Source organism: Pagrus pagrus (assembly GCF_965226575.1).
Source record: "Pagrus pagrus genome assembly, chromosome: 7".
Classification (NCBI taxonomy): Eukaryota; Metazoa; Chordata; class Actinopteri; order Spariformes; family Sparidae; genus Pagrus; species Pagrus pagrus.
In genome coordinates, this window is record NC_140191.1 from 23908833 (window position 1) to 23925779 (window position 16947).

A 16947-nucleotide genomic window follows, 5' to 3' on the forward strand; every position below is an offset into this window, starting at 1 on the left:
GTCTGTTTTACTCTCACTACTTTTTCACTTCTTGACTTTCATATGCCATGTTGTCTAATTAGTCATAGACCGTCTAATCCATGTATTCTGTGTATAGAAAATGGCACCTAGAGCTGTAAAGATTTTGTGAAGACGAAGTTTGAGGAGCTGAATTACAAATCAGTGACTTCTACAATTACTGAACTGTTCCTTACCTACAATAACATTTAAAAGCTAAAGTAGCGCATGTATATCTTAAAAGGCACAATCAAACACAAGATAAAATCATGATTTTTAAAAACATTTAATCCAAAACTGGTTTTAAATAAGACAAATTATACAAAAATAAATTCAAGAAAAAAATTAAACTGGAGCAGCAGCACAAATATTTAAAAAACATGAATATTTACAACTGAACACTAAATGGAAGGTGGTCTGATAACAAATTCAGAGAGGTAATACTAGGAGGAATATTATTAGAGAACCCATCCAAGCATTAAAGGAAACGTTTTTATGGAGGTTATTTTCATTAGATAGCAGTTGATAGTTGATGTTGTACAGTTAACTACTTTGATTCTGGTTGAGCACTTGAAAACATTAAAGACAGCAGCTAGCTGATATGCCCCTCAGTCTGAGTCACTGTTTGTTGTTCTAGCTCGTCAGGGATGAAAGATGTTTTTCTGACACTGTGAAGACGGAGCTGTGGTCACTGAGAGACAGAGGACAGTGTGTGGACAGACTGTGAGGACGCAGAGCTGCCCTCTTTGGCTCTGGCCGCCAGCTTCTGCCTCAGTGCTCGGATTTCCTTCAGCAGTTCTCTTTCGCTGCTGTCCAGCTGGGATCGGCCTCGGTCCAGAGAAACTGACAGAGAAACAAGACAGGAAAATAAATTATATAAATACTATTAATAATGATGCTCATATTACGTTGAGCAGCAACAAATAAACAATTAGTTGATTGACACTCTTATATTAAAGTGAATATCTTCAGGTTTTAGACTTTTTTTTGCAGCCTGCTGGCCAAAAAAACCAAACCCTTATTCTTTGAGAAAATAATCAGCAGATTCATCAGTAATAGATGAAAAGAAAGATACAAACTCAACAGAAGCTGTCTTTATCTTCTCGTATTAATCACAGCACACATCTACAAAGACTCACAGTTGGTGGAGGTGCTCTCTGAAGGTGAATTGCTGTTCAGACACACCATGTTGGTTCCTGCCTGCTTTGGAGAGGTGGCACAGTTTAGTCTCGCGGTTGGACCGCCAGTGCTGGTTCCAACAGAGACAGCAGCGGAGGCACTGTGTCTATGAGGAAGTCCTCTGGTCGAACACAGCGGCCTCGTCTGTCTCTGGCCGTCTGGTACAGAGCAAACACTGAGGTTAGATCCAAGTCTGGATAATAGGCGGATCACACACTGGCCACAAACAAAACTGGTGTATGTGTAGTGATACCTGTGTCTGCTGAAGTCAGGGGCTGCTGCTGCTCTTGTATCTGTGCTCTGGCACTCATCACTTCATCCCACTGCAAATTAATAACATGTAACAGTGTTTCACACAATGAATTAAGAGCTATTTTGTGATACAGATTTTAAAGGCAATAGAAAGCCCATACATTGTCATACTAATTGCACATATACAAGCCAGCTTATCATGTAAACTGATGTGTTGACAAACATTCTCTTGTTTTTCTCACCTTCCTTCCTGCCACATCTCTCACAGTGTCAGCCAGTCTCTCCTCCTCTGCCAAGGTTCGCCTGTGAAGCTCTGCCAGTCTCTCCTTCTTCCTCTCCTGCTCCGCATCCACCTGCTGCAGGCGCTCTGCCACCTCTCTCTGCCAGTCTGACTCCAGGCCCAGCTGGCACGCCTCCGCCAGGGACTCCTCCAAGGCCTGTGTGTGTGTGCAGAGAGAGAAAGTTAACAGATACACAAGGAGAGGATCACGGGTACCTGTGCCAAAATCAGTGTTTGAATGACTGTGACTTTGATAGTTTCTTGTAAAGCCAGACGGATTTACTATGAGTCCATCGAGATTGTGCGCTGACATATGTCAATATTATCGCCATGCTGGAATGTGACACTGACCTGCATGTTTGTCTCGCTGCTGTGTAGCAGGTCTGTGTAGCTCCCCTGCTCTTTGTCTGCCCTCCTCATCCTCATCTCCACCTCCTTCTCAACCTCCTGTCCCATGCGCTCCTGCTCCTTCAACAGGTGCTATAGGAAACAAAAAAACAAACAAAATGTGTGACGAAGTATTTCTTGGTTTACTGCCCTCTGTGTTTGATCATAAGAATCTTAATACAGGCCACCTAATACAGAATATGTGTTATCCATTAAAAAAGATTATATCTAAAGGGGGTACAACACTGAAAAGTCCTGTATTAGGTATTTTTCTTCCCATAATTTATTTTGTTACAAGGTGAAAGACTCACTTTAAGAGGGTTTAGGAATCCATTTTCTATCATTGAGTAAACTGAGAGCCCCTGACCAAGTGACATGTTCTCTGATCAACTGAACAATTATCCCAAATATTGAATATAATAACTGCAAGAAGGTTGTGTAAAAACAGTGATTTGGGTGTAATCTGAGCAGACTATTTCCTGTGAATTTTGCATCAGACACAAGTTTTTCTGATATTTTTAAGAATTGTTTATATAACTTTCTATCTGTGTTGTGTACTTCCTCATTTTTAACAATCATACATATTTTATAGGCTTCTTTTTGGATAGACTCAGTGTTTTCTTCTCCCTGACATTTGACTTTTGTTCAGTTAGCTGTTTGAACTGTGTATTTTTTTAATGTAGGACTAGCCTATTAGTAAGGACACTGTGAATAAAGCTTCTGTTCAGCTCACCTCGCCCTTATCCTATTAGATGTTTTTAGTTAATATCTTAAATTATAATGATTTAAGCTTTAAAATTGATTAAGTTTTCTGAACAGAACTGAATGAAATGCTGAGCAATAGGTCTACTGTATATTTTTTTGTAAAAAAGTTTCTGACACCTCTTAAAATCAAGAAGGCCTCACAACCTCCCGGTGAAGCTTTGGTGACCCCTGGTGGGTGTTGGGACCATCAGGTTGGGAACCAGTGATCGATAAATATCCAGTGAGAAAGAAGTGGGAACATGCTTCCAGGTATTTCAATCGTGAAATGTTTGGGAAGGGGGATAAATAAATCATCAACAAGTCAAAGGAGGAGACAAAAGAGGCTGGGAGAGAGGAGGGAAGGTTAAATGCAACATCCTCCTCACCTGTTCAAGCCGCCTCCTCTGAGCCTCCAGCTCCATCTGTCTGACTTCTAGATCCTGAACTGCTGCAGCTGTTTCTCGCTCCCGGAGATCCATCTGTAGCACAACATAAAGGTTATTGTTGGGTTAGTACTCCAACATGAAGGTTATTAAGTCAATGACAGACGGAGACAAACACATTGATCATGATAAACTGAGAGTAGAGGAGCAGACCTCTGGTATTACAAGCTTCTCCTTTAGAAACCCCCCAAAAAACCTCAAAATGATATAATAACCAGTCACTTGGGTTCTGAAAACATATATCTGTATAAAGTATAAAAACACAGTTCTTAAAGGAGAGCAGCAGGGGAAAAACCTAAATGACAAGACATCACTCCTTTCTATAAAAAGACCTTGAATCTTGGTCATCAGGTTGTGTTTACCTTCCTGCCGATCTCCTGCTCTAGTTCTTGGATCTGCGAGGCCTTCAGGTCCTGCTGCTTTTTGAGGAAACGCCTTCTGGTTGCATCCAGCAGCTGTATCTCCTTCACCTTCAGCTCTCTCTTCATGGCTGCCAACCTGCAGAGGACGGAGCAGTGTCAACAATCAGTTCTGCTCTACCCCATCTCTTTTATTTTTTGCTCATAGCTCAACTTTGGAGGTTGGAAGTGTCTTTTTACTTTGCCCTCTGATGTGTTAGTTTTTCCTCCTCTTGTGCCAGGATGTTTCTGCGCTGTTCCTCCGCCTTCTGCAGCAGCTCCTGCGTTCAAATCAAAGTCCTACGATTCATTTCACTTCATTTCCATCCAAAGGTTGCATTTCATATGCTAATTAACTACATGTGCAGGCATAAATTACAGCAAATTCTGTGCTTAAAATTGATTTTTAAAAACTGCATCTACCTGTTGTGCATAATAAGCCTCCTCTTCAGCTTGTCGATGCACAAAATCTGCACGCAGGGCTGACACCTCCTGCCTGATGAGACAAACACACACACGTCATCCGTTGCATCTTTTGTCACTAAAGACTCTGAATTTTATTATTGTACATTCATTTAGCTAATTAAACATGCATTTTCTCACCTCTCGCGGAGATACTCCATCTCCTGCAGTCGTATCTTCTCCCTCTCCCGACTCTGGTATTCCACAATGAATTCTGGGTAATGGTTAAACACGGGGTACTGGCCTTTGGTCAGCGGTGTAAAGTCAGAAAGCATAGTCCTGGGATGGATGTCAGCCGGTGTGCTCCCCATGAGCCGGTAGGCCTCCTTTATCATGGCTCCCACATCCAGGTTGTTGCGGTGGTGGAAGAAATACTGAGAGGAAACGATGAGAGAAGGTTTTACTGAGGAGGAAATACTGACTGACTATGGGGCTCATTTTATTTCTAGAGGCGAGGACAAATTGGTTACCTCAAAGTCCTGTTTCTGGGAGCACAGAAGGAGAGGCTCACGGCAGCAGGTGATGTAGGCCACGCAGGCCATGAGCAGGAATGAAGGATGGTTGGAGAAGATCGAGTCAAAGAGTCGGAGCCACTCATCACGAGTCAAAACCTCTGAGAACAACGTCTCCAGCAGGGGCCACACATACAGCTATAACAGATAAACACAATAAAATGTGTAAATGTAAACAGGGCAGAGACATGTCGTCACATGGGTGTTCCTGGACAGCCTGTTGGACAACTCGTGCACCCTTTTCTGTCCATTGTGTTTAGCTGTGGACAGCTGCGCTTACCTGTGAGGTGATGCCACAGTCCACCAGGTGTTGCAGCAGTTCCTTGTCGTGATGAGCCAGAACGTTCTCCGCCATGCTCAGGACGTTCAGAGGAGGGTTGGGGAAGTACTCGAACCAGTGCTGACACCAATTCACTGGACAAACAAACAAACAACAGACTTGACTTTGCCTGAACACATTTAGATGCCTGATAAACAGAGACTTCTCTCTATATGAGAAGCAGTGTTGTTTGGTTGTACATTATAAATGTAGCAGTGCCATTCTCTACACAAATCCTGCAGTAATTAAAGACAGAGGACTCAAAGACGTAGCTCAAAATACTGTAAAGCTTTAATGAAGCAGTGCTGTGATGTGCAGCTGTGTAGAAAACCCTGAATATTCATATTTTTGCGTTTACTGAGAAAATGGCTCTTCATACATATTCACAACCATTAAATACCTATGACAGTGGCCACCACCTCGAAGCAGAGCATTGGGTTGTTCTGGAAGAGCTTGACAAAAGGGAAGGCTATCAGGGGAAGGTACTCCACCTCCCCAAAGATGGCTGCCCAGTGAGCTAAGGCAGACAAAACCCTGTGGAGAGGAAGAAAAAACAGAATCATCGAATGGCTGAAAATCATGTGATTTCAAAAATAGATTAAAAAAAAAAGACTTAATTGATTATTGTGTGTTTCAATTAGTGTACTTGTGAGTTGCATGGGTACCTCTGCAGTCCCCTCTGTAGCTTGTGACTTTTGATTGGGTATTTATCATGCAGAGTGAGGTAGGCTGAATGCAGTCCTTTGTCAGTCAGGCTGCTGTATGCCGCGTGGTTCTCTGGGAGAAACAACAAAGACCGCCATACAAACATCCTGCAACACAGACACACAGGCTAATCATGTAAATCTTAAAAATTCATGAGCTTGACGATGTTGGCATGCACGTCATCAGATACATGAATAGATCCTCCTACGATGAAAGTAATCTTTACCTGTATTTAGCAGGATATTCTCCAAACGCCTTGAGCAGAGCCACCAGTCTCTTCTTATTCAGACCAGCAGGCAGTTCATTCTATTGACAGACACAAAACCATAACACTCTATTAGATTACAAAGTTTTACAAAAAGTACAAAAAGAGAGGGAAATGCTTTGTGCTTACTTGCAGTTGAACATCCCTATGATAAATAAAGCTTTATGTCACTCCACAAAAGGAAATTAAATTTTAAAAAATGAGTTAGGACGTGTTGTTCCCACCTCTTTATCCTCAGCTGTAGACCCAGCAGTGGGTCTGAGTATCTTCACCTGTGTCCGCCTCCCCGAGCTCTTGGCTGGTCTCTGAACGACCTCTGACCTGACTTTGACCTTCAGGTTAGACAATTCCTGATCGGCATCACTGCCAGATACTACTGCCACCTGGGAGGGAGGAGGCTGGGCACACATGCACAAAATAAATACACACATACAGAGCAATATCTTATCAGCAACAAATCGACTCGTGCCACTGTTTACATCATTAGACTGTTATCCAGCTGACTGTCACCTTGTTTAATTCCTGGGTGAGACTCTGAACGCTGTAGACGTTGATACTGCCGTTATCCATGATGGCCACAACATGTCGGCCGTTAGGGCTGACCGCCACTGTGGTGATTGCGTCGTCATGGGAACCCATGTGGAAGAGCAGCTTGCAGGTGTGAATGTTGATGAAGCGCATCACGCCGTCCTGGCTCAGTACGCCGAGCGTCTGCAGGGAAGAGAAAATAATACACAGGGCAGACACGCTTACTGTGGAGAAACACGAACATGTTAAATAAATGTACAGACACTCTGAAACTGAAACAAACAAGAATCTACAGCAGGAGAACGGAGGAGGTGACAGAGGAGTACCTGGCTGGCTCCTCCGTCAAAGCTGTCGGGCAGAAATTCCAGCTGTCGCACGGTTCGGACCTGGGTGGGCATCTGAATCACCCTGACCAGCTGTTTGCTGTCCAGACACCACAGGTGGAGCAGGTTGGAGCGCCCACCAGCAGCAAGGCTCTTACCATCACTGCCAACGCAAGTCAGGTATATCAGTGTTTTTATGTAGCCTTATGATTCCCATTCACTTTCACTTTAATTGTGCATATTAAGTGTTTTTAGGTAAACAGATACAACTAAAAACAAGTCTTATAATCCATGAGCTAGTTAGTGGTTGTGATGTGAGATACCCACCGTGTGACAGCGAAGGCCTTGTAGGAGATTTTGGGTCCGCAGTCGGGGACCGGGAGCTGATATTTGCAGAACAGTGTGTCGCACTCCCAAGCAAAGATGGAGTCATCACTGAAACAGCTGAGGATGGTGTTACTGAGAGGCAGGAAAAACACCTGCAACACAAACAACAGGGTGCTATAAATTTACCTGGCATGTAGTATTAACATCTTAAAATTAACCAAATACCTAAATCCTAATTTGACAAAACAACACAATCCTTGGACATATGATTACCTTCATGAAGTGATTAAACTACTATTTGTAAATATTTTCATTTGCTAAATCTGTATGTTTACCCTCTGAATGCCAACAGACTGTTTGATGTTGAGCTTCCTCTTCCTCTGGAAGGTGTCCAGGTCCCAGAGCTGAGCCGTGTCCAATGATGTGCTGATGGCGTAGCGACCGGAGCTGTGGACAGAGATGGATGAAACTGCTCCCTCGTGACCTCGCATCCAACTGACCAGCTGCTTTGTGTCTAAAAGAAAGATAATGACACAATGTGCAGATTCATTAAAAATAAACTTGTGTGAAAAAAACATCCATAAAATTACCATTAAAAGAACTAATTGTGTGGATGCGTCCATCCTACCTTTGTCAAAGCACTTGATGGTGTAGTCAGCCAGGGCCACAAGGAACTCTGTGGTCCTGTGCAGGCTGAATGCCAGAGCAGTGCAGGCCTGTCCCGTCTTCTGCACCAGACGAAATCTGGACCGAGGAAGAAGCAATGAAAAACACAAGACCAGAGAAATGTGAAAGCATGCTAAGTTTGAGTGTATGCTCACTTCAAGGTCTTTTTCAACTCTAAACAGAAAGGGCAAACATTTATGATAGAAACACAGTCAGGTACTTGTAGATGAAAAGAAGAATGGGAACAAGATACGAGTGTGTAGTATTTGTCTTCTTCTGCTCTTAATAGAAAACATTCTATGACAAGAAGTATCAGGTGCAGTAAGTGGTCCATAATATCTGTGAATATGTCATAATTTGAATGCAACTAACTGTCATAAATCAAATAATAATAATAAATATAATGTGTTAACAAACAAATACTAAATCCAATGTTATTATTTGGGGGCTTTTGAGCAGAGTCAGACCTGTTTCTACTGATGTCAAACACATAGATGTTGCCATGGTGATCCCCTGCCAGGAAGGAGTCTCCTGTGGCGTCAAAGGCCACATGGAGGAAACGCACCGTCTTGGCCTGCTGAGCAGTGCGGACCACCGTCACCAACACACTGAGGAAGACAAACAACACACATTAAAGGAGTAACACATTAAATCTGAAAGCATTCAGATAAATAGCAACATAATTCTGTGAGTCATGGCTGCTCTCTAGTGGTCAGAATACACCCTGAAAAATAAAACAGCAGTTAAATGCTATTCTTCTGCAACAGCTTGTGTCAGTGTCACAAACACTTTGAGGCTGCTCAGCTGCAGAGGTGCTACTTACTTACCAGGTCTTAAAATACAAAAAATATGTCATTTTTAGGGCAAGATTGGACTCTTATAGTATTAATAAACATTTAATTAATCACCTACATATTATATTAGACTGAATACTACATGAAAACACTGACAGTTACATTGAATATATTATCAGTGATATCCAGGTTCTGACTTGGATATATTCTTGATATTTGATTTAGTTAATATTGACCAAGACTCATCAAGGTAATCTTAGCCTATACACTTATAGCACACTTCTAGACAGGTGGTTATCAAAGAGGGTGCTTTAAATACTTTCCATCTTCATCCTCCAACTTAAAATATAATCAGTTATACTCTTAATGGAATTTAGAACAGCCAAAAAGAACAACGACTAAAAAATCTTTGTGGCATCCGTTGTGACTAAAATGTTTTAGCCTTTAAAGTTATATATAATGTTTGTAATTCAAGTGTTTCGAGTTGATACTTGTGTGAATGTAACAGGAGTGCAACAAGTGTGACTGGGCTTAACTAAATAGCAAGCAGTTAGACACCTTGCACTGTTATGTGAGGCTCAGAAGTATGTCAGGGAGAAATCCTACAAAATAATCGACATGAGTCTGTCACCATCAGGTACACCTGTAGGAGACCGAGTTAAGCATCATTAAGCTATTTCAGACCTACCCCTTTCCTAGTGTTGGTTTTCGATGCCAGACTTTCCCTTCTTCTTTGTTTCCGATGTCCGTCACCTCCATTTTTAAAGACGTCTGTAAGGGACTCGGAATAAATATGGGAAACAAGAATATCTCCCTTACTTAACGCTAACTTACTGCTGCTGCCCCAGTTTGCAGTAGCATGGCTAGCTAACGGGCTAACCGACTAATCTCTTTTCACAGGCGGAGCAAACAGCGCGAAATTTGAAAGAGCAACTTTCAGTGTGTTTAGTTTAAAGTCACGACCCGAGACGCCGTAAAGCTCAGCACCATTTAATGTTAATCAGTTCAGCAGTCAAGCTTAACCAACTACGCGAACAGTTATCCTCAACTTCAGCTTCAAAAGACTTTTTGGCAGTTTGTTTTGAGGACGGTTATTTTGTCGCTCAAAGTTGACGTAAAGGGTAAATAGAAGGGTGCATCATGGGAGTTGTAGTTCAAATATTACTCAGAGAGGGCGTAAACCAAAATGTACCTTGTTTCATTTCATTACTTATCTCTCTGAGAAACACAGGCAGATATTATTATATTACAATATTACTACTCTATTTACAAATAGGTGAAATAGGTGAAAACCATGATTAATATCATTATAATTAAATGCCAATTCAGTCAGTGCAATTTTATAAGCTCCTGAATATCCTTTATAGACCTTAGAAGTTTCCTCCACCAAAAATCGATTTTCAATATCTGGTGAGTCCTCCTCTGTCTCTAATGGAAAAATAAAAAGGTGTTCTGTCTAAAAGTCACCAGAGTGACTGTAATAACTGTAATTATTATGCGATCTCTGGTGGATACAAAAGTCAATTTTTAGGCTTACCATGGGTGGAGGTCCATTTCAAATTTAAATGCTGTAAATCTAAACATGTTCATATCCACCTATTGAGGAAATATAGACAATATCAGTAAATAATAATGAATACTCAGTTAGTAGCACTAAATATTTAGCAATTTTGGCATGTTTTCCTGCAATTGAATATCCTCTTTACCAATTCTTCCATCAAATAGATACCAACCAAAAATGATGTCACCATAAGAAATAACCCTTCACCCAGACTTACTGTTGTGCATCATCAGATTAGGTCAAACATTGCTGATATCATACTGTGTTGTGTTAAAGATGACCTCAGAGATATCTTTCCTGTTTTGCAACACCATAAATATGTTCACTGAATCAATTGAACAATCAGTCTATTCCACATCTCTTCTTCACAACAGGTCCCAACATTCTGAAACCTAAAACATCTGAGTCATGAAGTCAAATGAGGACATGAAGTTTCATAAAACGTGATTATTTGCATTAATATCGTTACTCTCACAGGTGGCCACAAGTGTTGGCACGCCTCTCTCTAGCTGGCTGCCTGTGGATGGTCAACTATCAGCTCTTGCAAATTTCACAGGAAGTACTATAATAATACAAAACATAACCAAAACATGTTGGTGTGAGTGTGTGAAAATACATCCGTTCTGACATTTTGCCTTCAAACTAAGAGCATGTTATAAACCAGTATTATAAATAAATGAATAAAAATAAATAAATGTCATTTTACCTTCATTTTCTTTCGACACAAACATTATTTGTTTTCCTAGAATATAAGTTCTGATTTAATGTATTCTTTGTCAACAGACACCTTTTGATTTCATTAATTTATTTATTTTTGCTTTGTAACAGCTTGTGATTATCATTATCATCAGCAATAGCAGTAGTAACAGTTCGTTTGTTTTACTTTGAAAAGCTGAACCGGATATATCTGCTCTGATCTCGGTACCTTTTTAAGCTAGCTCCCTCTGATTAGCCACGTCATGTAAACTTAGCAGTGAAACATTTCTCATATTAAGACAGCGAGGGTGGCGGTTTTGGGGGGACATTGGTTAATTTTTTAAAGAGGAGCTCTTCTTTCAGGTTTATAAGTCGGCAGTAATCGTATGGAAAGATGTCAGATATCGGGGACTGGTTTAAAAGCATCCCTTTGATCACCCGGTCCTGGTTCGCTGCCTCGGTTGCCTTTCCCCTGATTGGGGTACTACGATTGGTAGATATCAGGAACCTTTTGCTGTTTCCGGAGCTGGTCATTAGCAGATTTCATGTAAGTTATCATTGACTGTGTTCAGCTTTGTGCAATACAGAAGCTGATAAACTGTATGGCTGTTGTGTTTTCGATGTAGTCGGTTAGTTAGCATGTAGCTAGCAAGGCGCACTCAGCAGGCCTGAGCTGTGTGATAGCCAATGAGAGGACGAGACGCAGGAGGTTACGACTTCCGGATGCTGTCACAATGCTTAACTTAATTTAGCAAGACTGGAATAAGGTGTTCATTTTTCATCAGTGCCAGAAATATTAAAAGCAAATTGGTAACCACAGATGGCAACATTGCCAAAACATTGCCTTTTTGGCATTTGGTTGAATCAAAACAGACAGTTTTGTTGTTGTGCACGCCACACGACAGGGAAGGTGTTTAGTACTGAGCACCTCAGCCAGCGTTTTTATTTTAAACCACTCCGCCGCTGGCAGCAAGCTTCACTATCAGGTTAACAACAGTGATGCGGTGGGATGTGAGTATGTATCCTAAAAGACCTACCTCGGGGCAAAATAGTCCCTGCAACCTCGTTACCTGCAGTAGTGAAAAGTTACTACTTACACTTACTCAAGTACTGCACTTAAGTACAAGTTTGAGGTACCTGTACTTAACTTATTTCAGAGGGAAATATGTTACTATTTAAGTCACTACATTGTAAATTCATTTTGCAGCTATGTCTACTTAAGACTTTATTTTTACCTAAAGATGTTTAGATTGGATAGATGGTAACAGTATTTAAAAGAAGATCCACTTTCACAAGTCACTTCAGTAAAATGCTACTTTCACAATAGTAATTACCCATGAATATAATAATAATAATAATAATAGTAATGATGATAATAATAACAACAACAACAACAACAACAATAATAATAATAATAATAATTTATAAGATATAACAGTCACACTTTATAAGTAGCTTTATAAGTAACTTATAAGTATAATAGCAGAACGACTGCTGTTACTTTATATACACTTAAGTGCATTTGTCTTACTTATGTCCTTTCACTAAGTTAAGATTTTGAACGCGTGACTTACAGAACATATATTGGACTATCTTTATGCTGTGGCACTACATTTACCTGAGTAAAGGGTTTGAATACTTCTTCCACCACTGTTTGTTTGACCAATCATCAGCCATGACTGTGTACTGTTTAACCTGCCAGAGAGCAAGCGGGTGTGACAGTCACCATAGGTTACTGATGTCTCTGAGAAACACAGGCAGATATTATTATATTATAATAATTACTCTATTTACTCTGAGTTATTTTGTTGCTTGGCAACTGAATGTGAAATTAAATCCCAACCCTGTTACATACACTATAGGCTATTCATCTTTAAGGGAAAAAATAGGTGAAAACCATGATGAATATTATTATAAGCAAATTGCAATTCACTCAGTGCAATAATATAACCCTCTGAATATCCTTTATGGACCTTTTTGAAGATGTTCTTTTAAAAGTCACCCCAGTTAGTATGAATTATTATCAGATCCTCTTGTGGATACAAGTCCATGTTTTAGTCAGTAGCTGATCTATTTCTGCAATTCAGAATATTTTTTACATTTATTAATCTGTTAAATATATTTTCATTCAGTTGATTTTAGTCTATGGGTTTAAAAAATTAAAAAATAGGAAGATAGTGAACAATGCCTATCAGAAGGTGTGGGAGCTGCCGTCTGGTTTGAGTGGCTAGAATCAGAAAGGTTTGTCATTTTTTGTTGGAAAAGGTCTGTCAAATATCAAAATTGATGCCGTTTGATATTCTTTTGAGTGAGTACTAAAATAAAATAAGGATTATTCAGCATATCATAACTTAGGCACAGTCACAATATATTCCACTTCAGTATTGGACATTTTAATTGTTTCATGTTTTTTTCCCCTTGATTAAGATTACATATAAAATGCTCATCACCTCTCCCTTCACCTCTTAAATGCTGTATTGATCTGACGTCTGTTGCCATCAAACAAAAGCTTTGATTCTGATAGTGAGTTAACAGACTCTGCCGAGGAACACCGGCTGTCTGCTGCCACTGTCTCATTGTAAGAAGTTTTTCTTTTACAATCCACATGAGACTTCATGTGTGTTACAAGCACGGCCTTGAAAGTCTGGATCTGCGAACAAACACTGCTGTGTTGATGTCTTCCTACATTTCTGTCTGACTCGTGTCTCGTCTGTTTGTTTCAGATCTGGAGACTTGTGACAGCCACCTTTTATTTCCCAACTGGGTTTCTGTACCTGGTCAACCTCTATTTCCTCTACCACTACTCCTCTCGGCTGGAGACAGGTGAGCCTGTCGGCCTCAGTTGCTTATACACACACACTCATTCTAACACACACACTGATGCTCATTATGTCATGCTTATCTTTGTCTTGCTATTGTCTTCCAGGGTTGTTTGATGGCAGACCTGCGGACTATGTCTTCATGCTTATCTTCAACTGGATATGTGTTGTTGTATCCTTTTAAGTGGCATTGCAAAATATAGATCTACCTACAGTGAATCATTCCCCCAGCATCTAAGGTTACATCCTGGTTTGCCTGATTTCCTCTCCACCATTGATTCTAGCTCTCTGCTGCTTCATTTGCCCCTCTGCATCACTCTTTCATCTGTCTTTCCTCCACCTTACTCTCTCTCTCTCTGCAGCACTGTGCCATGTCAGGGTGGCTCTGTGCCAGTGGCCCAGTGTCAGTCTACCCCTGCAGAGCAGAGAAACCTAATCTAGGTCACATGCAGCACCAGCAGTGCAGCCAGGCCCACATCTCCACACTGTGTCGTTTTGTCAGGAGTTCAGCTCTGATTACCAGCTTGTCTCACTTTTCAGACATTTCTTGTTTATAGGAAATATTTTTGGCAACATCCTGGTCTCTTTAAGCCTGATCTCAACCATGTGTTCAGTTTTTGTTACCACAGGCCAGCTCTGGGAGGGGGTAAAATAAATGTGAGCTGTGGGAGATTTGGCGAGGTCTGATCTGCCAGCTTCTGATGCCTTGCTCAAGGGGAAGAGGTTATTGTTGTTGTTATTGTATTGGTTGTTGTCCTTGACTCCAGCTGTAGATAGTTGGGATGCTGATGAACATGCGGGTGAGAATCCTCCTTACTCTCTCTCTATAATATATATATATATATATATATATATTTATATATATATTACAACATGAAATTATGACCAACGTATACTGTATATAAAGCTCAAAGCAACTGTTTGTAGTTATCACCAGAGATGTTAAGAGTGTTTCATAATTTAAGATCGCCACTAATACTAGCCTTACTTAAAGGGATTCATACTCCAGACAACTCCGCTAACTGCTGCTAACTGTAGCTGGTGTTACCTAGTAAGCTCAGTTAACCGTGCAGCTAGCGAGCGAGCCTATTAGCTGAGTCTGCTCAGCATGGGAGCTCAGAGCACCTGGGGAGTGTTGTTGTTGTTGTTTATGTGATATTGCTCTTGCAAAAATAAAACAAAATCATGCGGCTTTAGTCGACTCATATATTGTTGTTTATGTTGTTATCAGCTGCTGATGATTCCACTGATCATGTCAGTGCTTTACGTCTGGGCTCAGATCAACAAAGACGTCATCGTGTCCTTCTGGTTCGGAACACGATTCAAGGTACCTCATGTTTTATCGCCAGCACTCATCACATCACAAATTATACTTCTTTTTTTTGTTTGTTGTTGTTTTTATTTCACAGTATTGTCAGATCAGATGAAATGGCATCTGTCTTTGGTACGGATTGTCATCATGTGATGATAATTTCACATGAGTTTTTTTCCTGATTGTGCAGCTTTCTTATTACTCAACTTTTAACAGCCATATTAATTAAATTCTTCATACTTTCTGTTTCTCTGCCGTAGGCACATTATCTACCTTGGGTCATCCTGGTCTTCAACTTCATCATTGGAGGCTCGTAAGTAATTTCAGTTACTTAATTAGCTGAGTCAAGATACTGGTTTATAGGTATATTTTAAACACGCTGCTCTATAAATGTAAATCCAGTTTCTTTAAATTAATAAGAAATGGTCTGAAAAGAAGCAATATATGATATGATATGATAAATATAAGTGTTTTAAGTTGTAAATTCTGCAATGTTAATAATCTTCTTCTCTCTGCTATTATTGTGCAGTTTTGTGGATGAACTAACAGGGAACCTGGTGGGTCACCTATACTACTTCCTCATGTTTAAATACCCCGTGGATCTGGGAGGTCGCTCCTTACTCTCCACACCAGAGATCTTGTAAGTGTTTTTTTTTTCTAATTTGGATTTGTCTTCCTTGCTGAATTTGGGGTTTTTGAAGATGTGTTGTACACATCTTTAAAACGCGTGTGTAACTTCTGAATGAAGAAACAACCGTTTTTCCTCTGTTCCTAAGGCTTGCACATGTCTCTCCTGCTCTCTCCAGGTACCGGTACCTCCCCAACAAGAGGGGAGGAGTGGGTGGCTTTGGAGTCCCTCCTGCCAGGAGACCAGCTGCCCAGGAGCAGGCAGGAGGTGGAGGTGGAGGCGGGGGCGGAGGCGGGGGAGGACGCCACAACTGGGGCCAAGGCTTCCGTCTTGGAGGAGAATGAGAGAACACAATAGGAGAGAGAGCCATGCTCCCTCATACTTTGCACCCAGTAACAAATGGCCATGCAGTTGTGTTCCAGGTTAAAATGCTTGCTTTTTCACATTCTCTCCTGTTAGACATTGTCTTAATTCATATTCATGTTCATGCATGCAAAGCATGCATTTTAACTGAGGCAACACCGCATAGCAGGACTCAGACTCTGGCTATAGGTTCAGCTCTACCATTCATTCTGCTGCAGATGTTCAATGTGAAGCAGATAGAAGAAAATATGAATAAAAAGATTTTTTTTATGTGATGATTCTTCCCCTCCCCATTTCTTCCTCTTTTTCTGTCCTCTTCTCACCCCGTTCCCCTCCGCCCTCTCTCCACAATTTGCAATCGGACTGTCAAGACAAGAGATGTTGCAGCTGCACCACAGCACGCTGTTGATTTTGATTCTTGTGTTCCTGTCCTCTCTCCCTCTCTGTGATGCCATATCAGATTACATTGTAATTACCGATGCACTGGGAGTGTACGCTCTGCCACCCCTCTGCACAACACAGGGCGAAGCTATTTAGAGAGCACTGTATCCAGGTCTGAATTTACATGGTGTAAAATGTTCAAGCGTCCGTGGCACAGACTTGATCTTCCTGTCTTAACTCTGATCTTGATCAACATGAGGTGAAGATGGTATTTTTCTTTTTTTGTAAATATAACAGTTGTTTATTGAAAGGATGAGTGAGTGTCAGTGTTTCCATGTTTCCTGAATGCAACACAAGGAAAAGTCAGGAGATCTCAGCTGGTTATGTGCTAGTGTGGCTGGTGGAGTATCACTGTGACTGTAGGTACAGTATACAATTAAGGCTAACACTACTATTCTTTATTAATTAATCTGACAATTATTTTTTATTAATTATTTAAATTTATTATTTTATTAGTTATTTTAATTAGAAAAAGATTTTTGTTGATTTCTTTATGCCTAAACAAACTAAGTAAACAAACTGACAAAGGACAACACAATTTCATAC

At 40.7% G+C, this 16947-nt stretch overlaps 2 protein-coding genes across 3 annotated transcripts; one reads left to right on the forward strand and one right to left on the reverse strand.

Annotated features, from left to right (window-relative positions):
- Window positions 1–267: 267 nt before the first annotated feature.
- Window positions 268–9680, reverse strand: tbc1d31 (TBC1 domain family, member 31). The gene is made up of 23 exons (XM_084357252.1): window positions 9270–9680; window positions 8255–8395; window positions 7750–7865; window positions 7457–7635; window positions 7122–7273; window positions 6798–6957; window positions 6454–6654; window positions 6168–6341; window positions 5905–5984; window positions 5639–5785; window positions 5374–5507; window positions 4935–5068; window positions 4613–4792; window positions 4284–4516; window positions 4104–4176; window positions 3882–3961; window positions 3645–3780; window positions 3226–3318; window positions 2060–2188; window positions 1671–1865; window positions 1430–1499; window positions 1137–1334; window positions 268–840 (listed from the first exon to the last, which is right to left on the reverse strand). The coding sequence occupies exons 1-23, from the start codon at window positions 9338–9340 to the stop codon at window positions 686–688; spliced, it is 3231 nt and encodes a 1076-aa protein (XP_084213378.1). The 5' UTR covers window positions 9341–9680; the 3' UTR covers window positions 268–685.
- A 1373-nt stretch (window positions 9681–11053) lies between these two features.
- Window positions 11054–16235, forward strand: derl1 (derlin 1). 2 transcript variants are annotated; one of them, XM_084357768.1, is made up of 8 exons: window positions 11054–11385; window positions 13562–13661; window positions 13765–13829; window positions 14431–14457; window positions 14889–14984; window positions 15230–15282; window positions 15499–15609; window positions 15776–16235. In XM_084357768.1, exons 1-8 carry the CDS (start codon window positions 11233–11235, stop codon window positions 15939–15941), a joined length of 771 nt encoding a protein of 256 aa, XP_084213894.1. In that variant the 5' UTR covers window positions 11054–11232; the 3' UTR covers window positions 15942–16235. The 2 variants fall into 2 exon arrangements, with proteins under 2 accessions (XP_084213894.1, XP_084213895.1); XM_084357769.1 differs by lacking the exon at window positions 11054–11385 and adding an exon at window positions 11775–11849.
- Window positions 16236–16947: the final 712 nt, after the last annotated feature.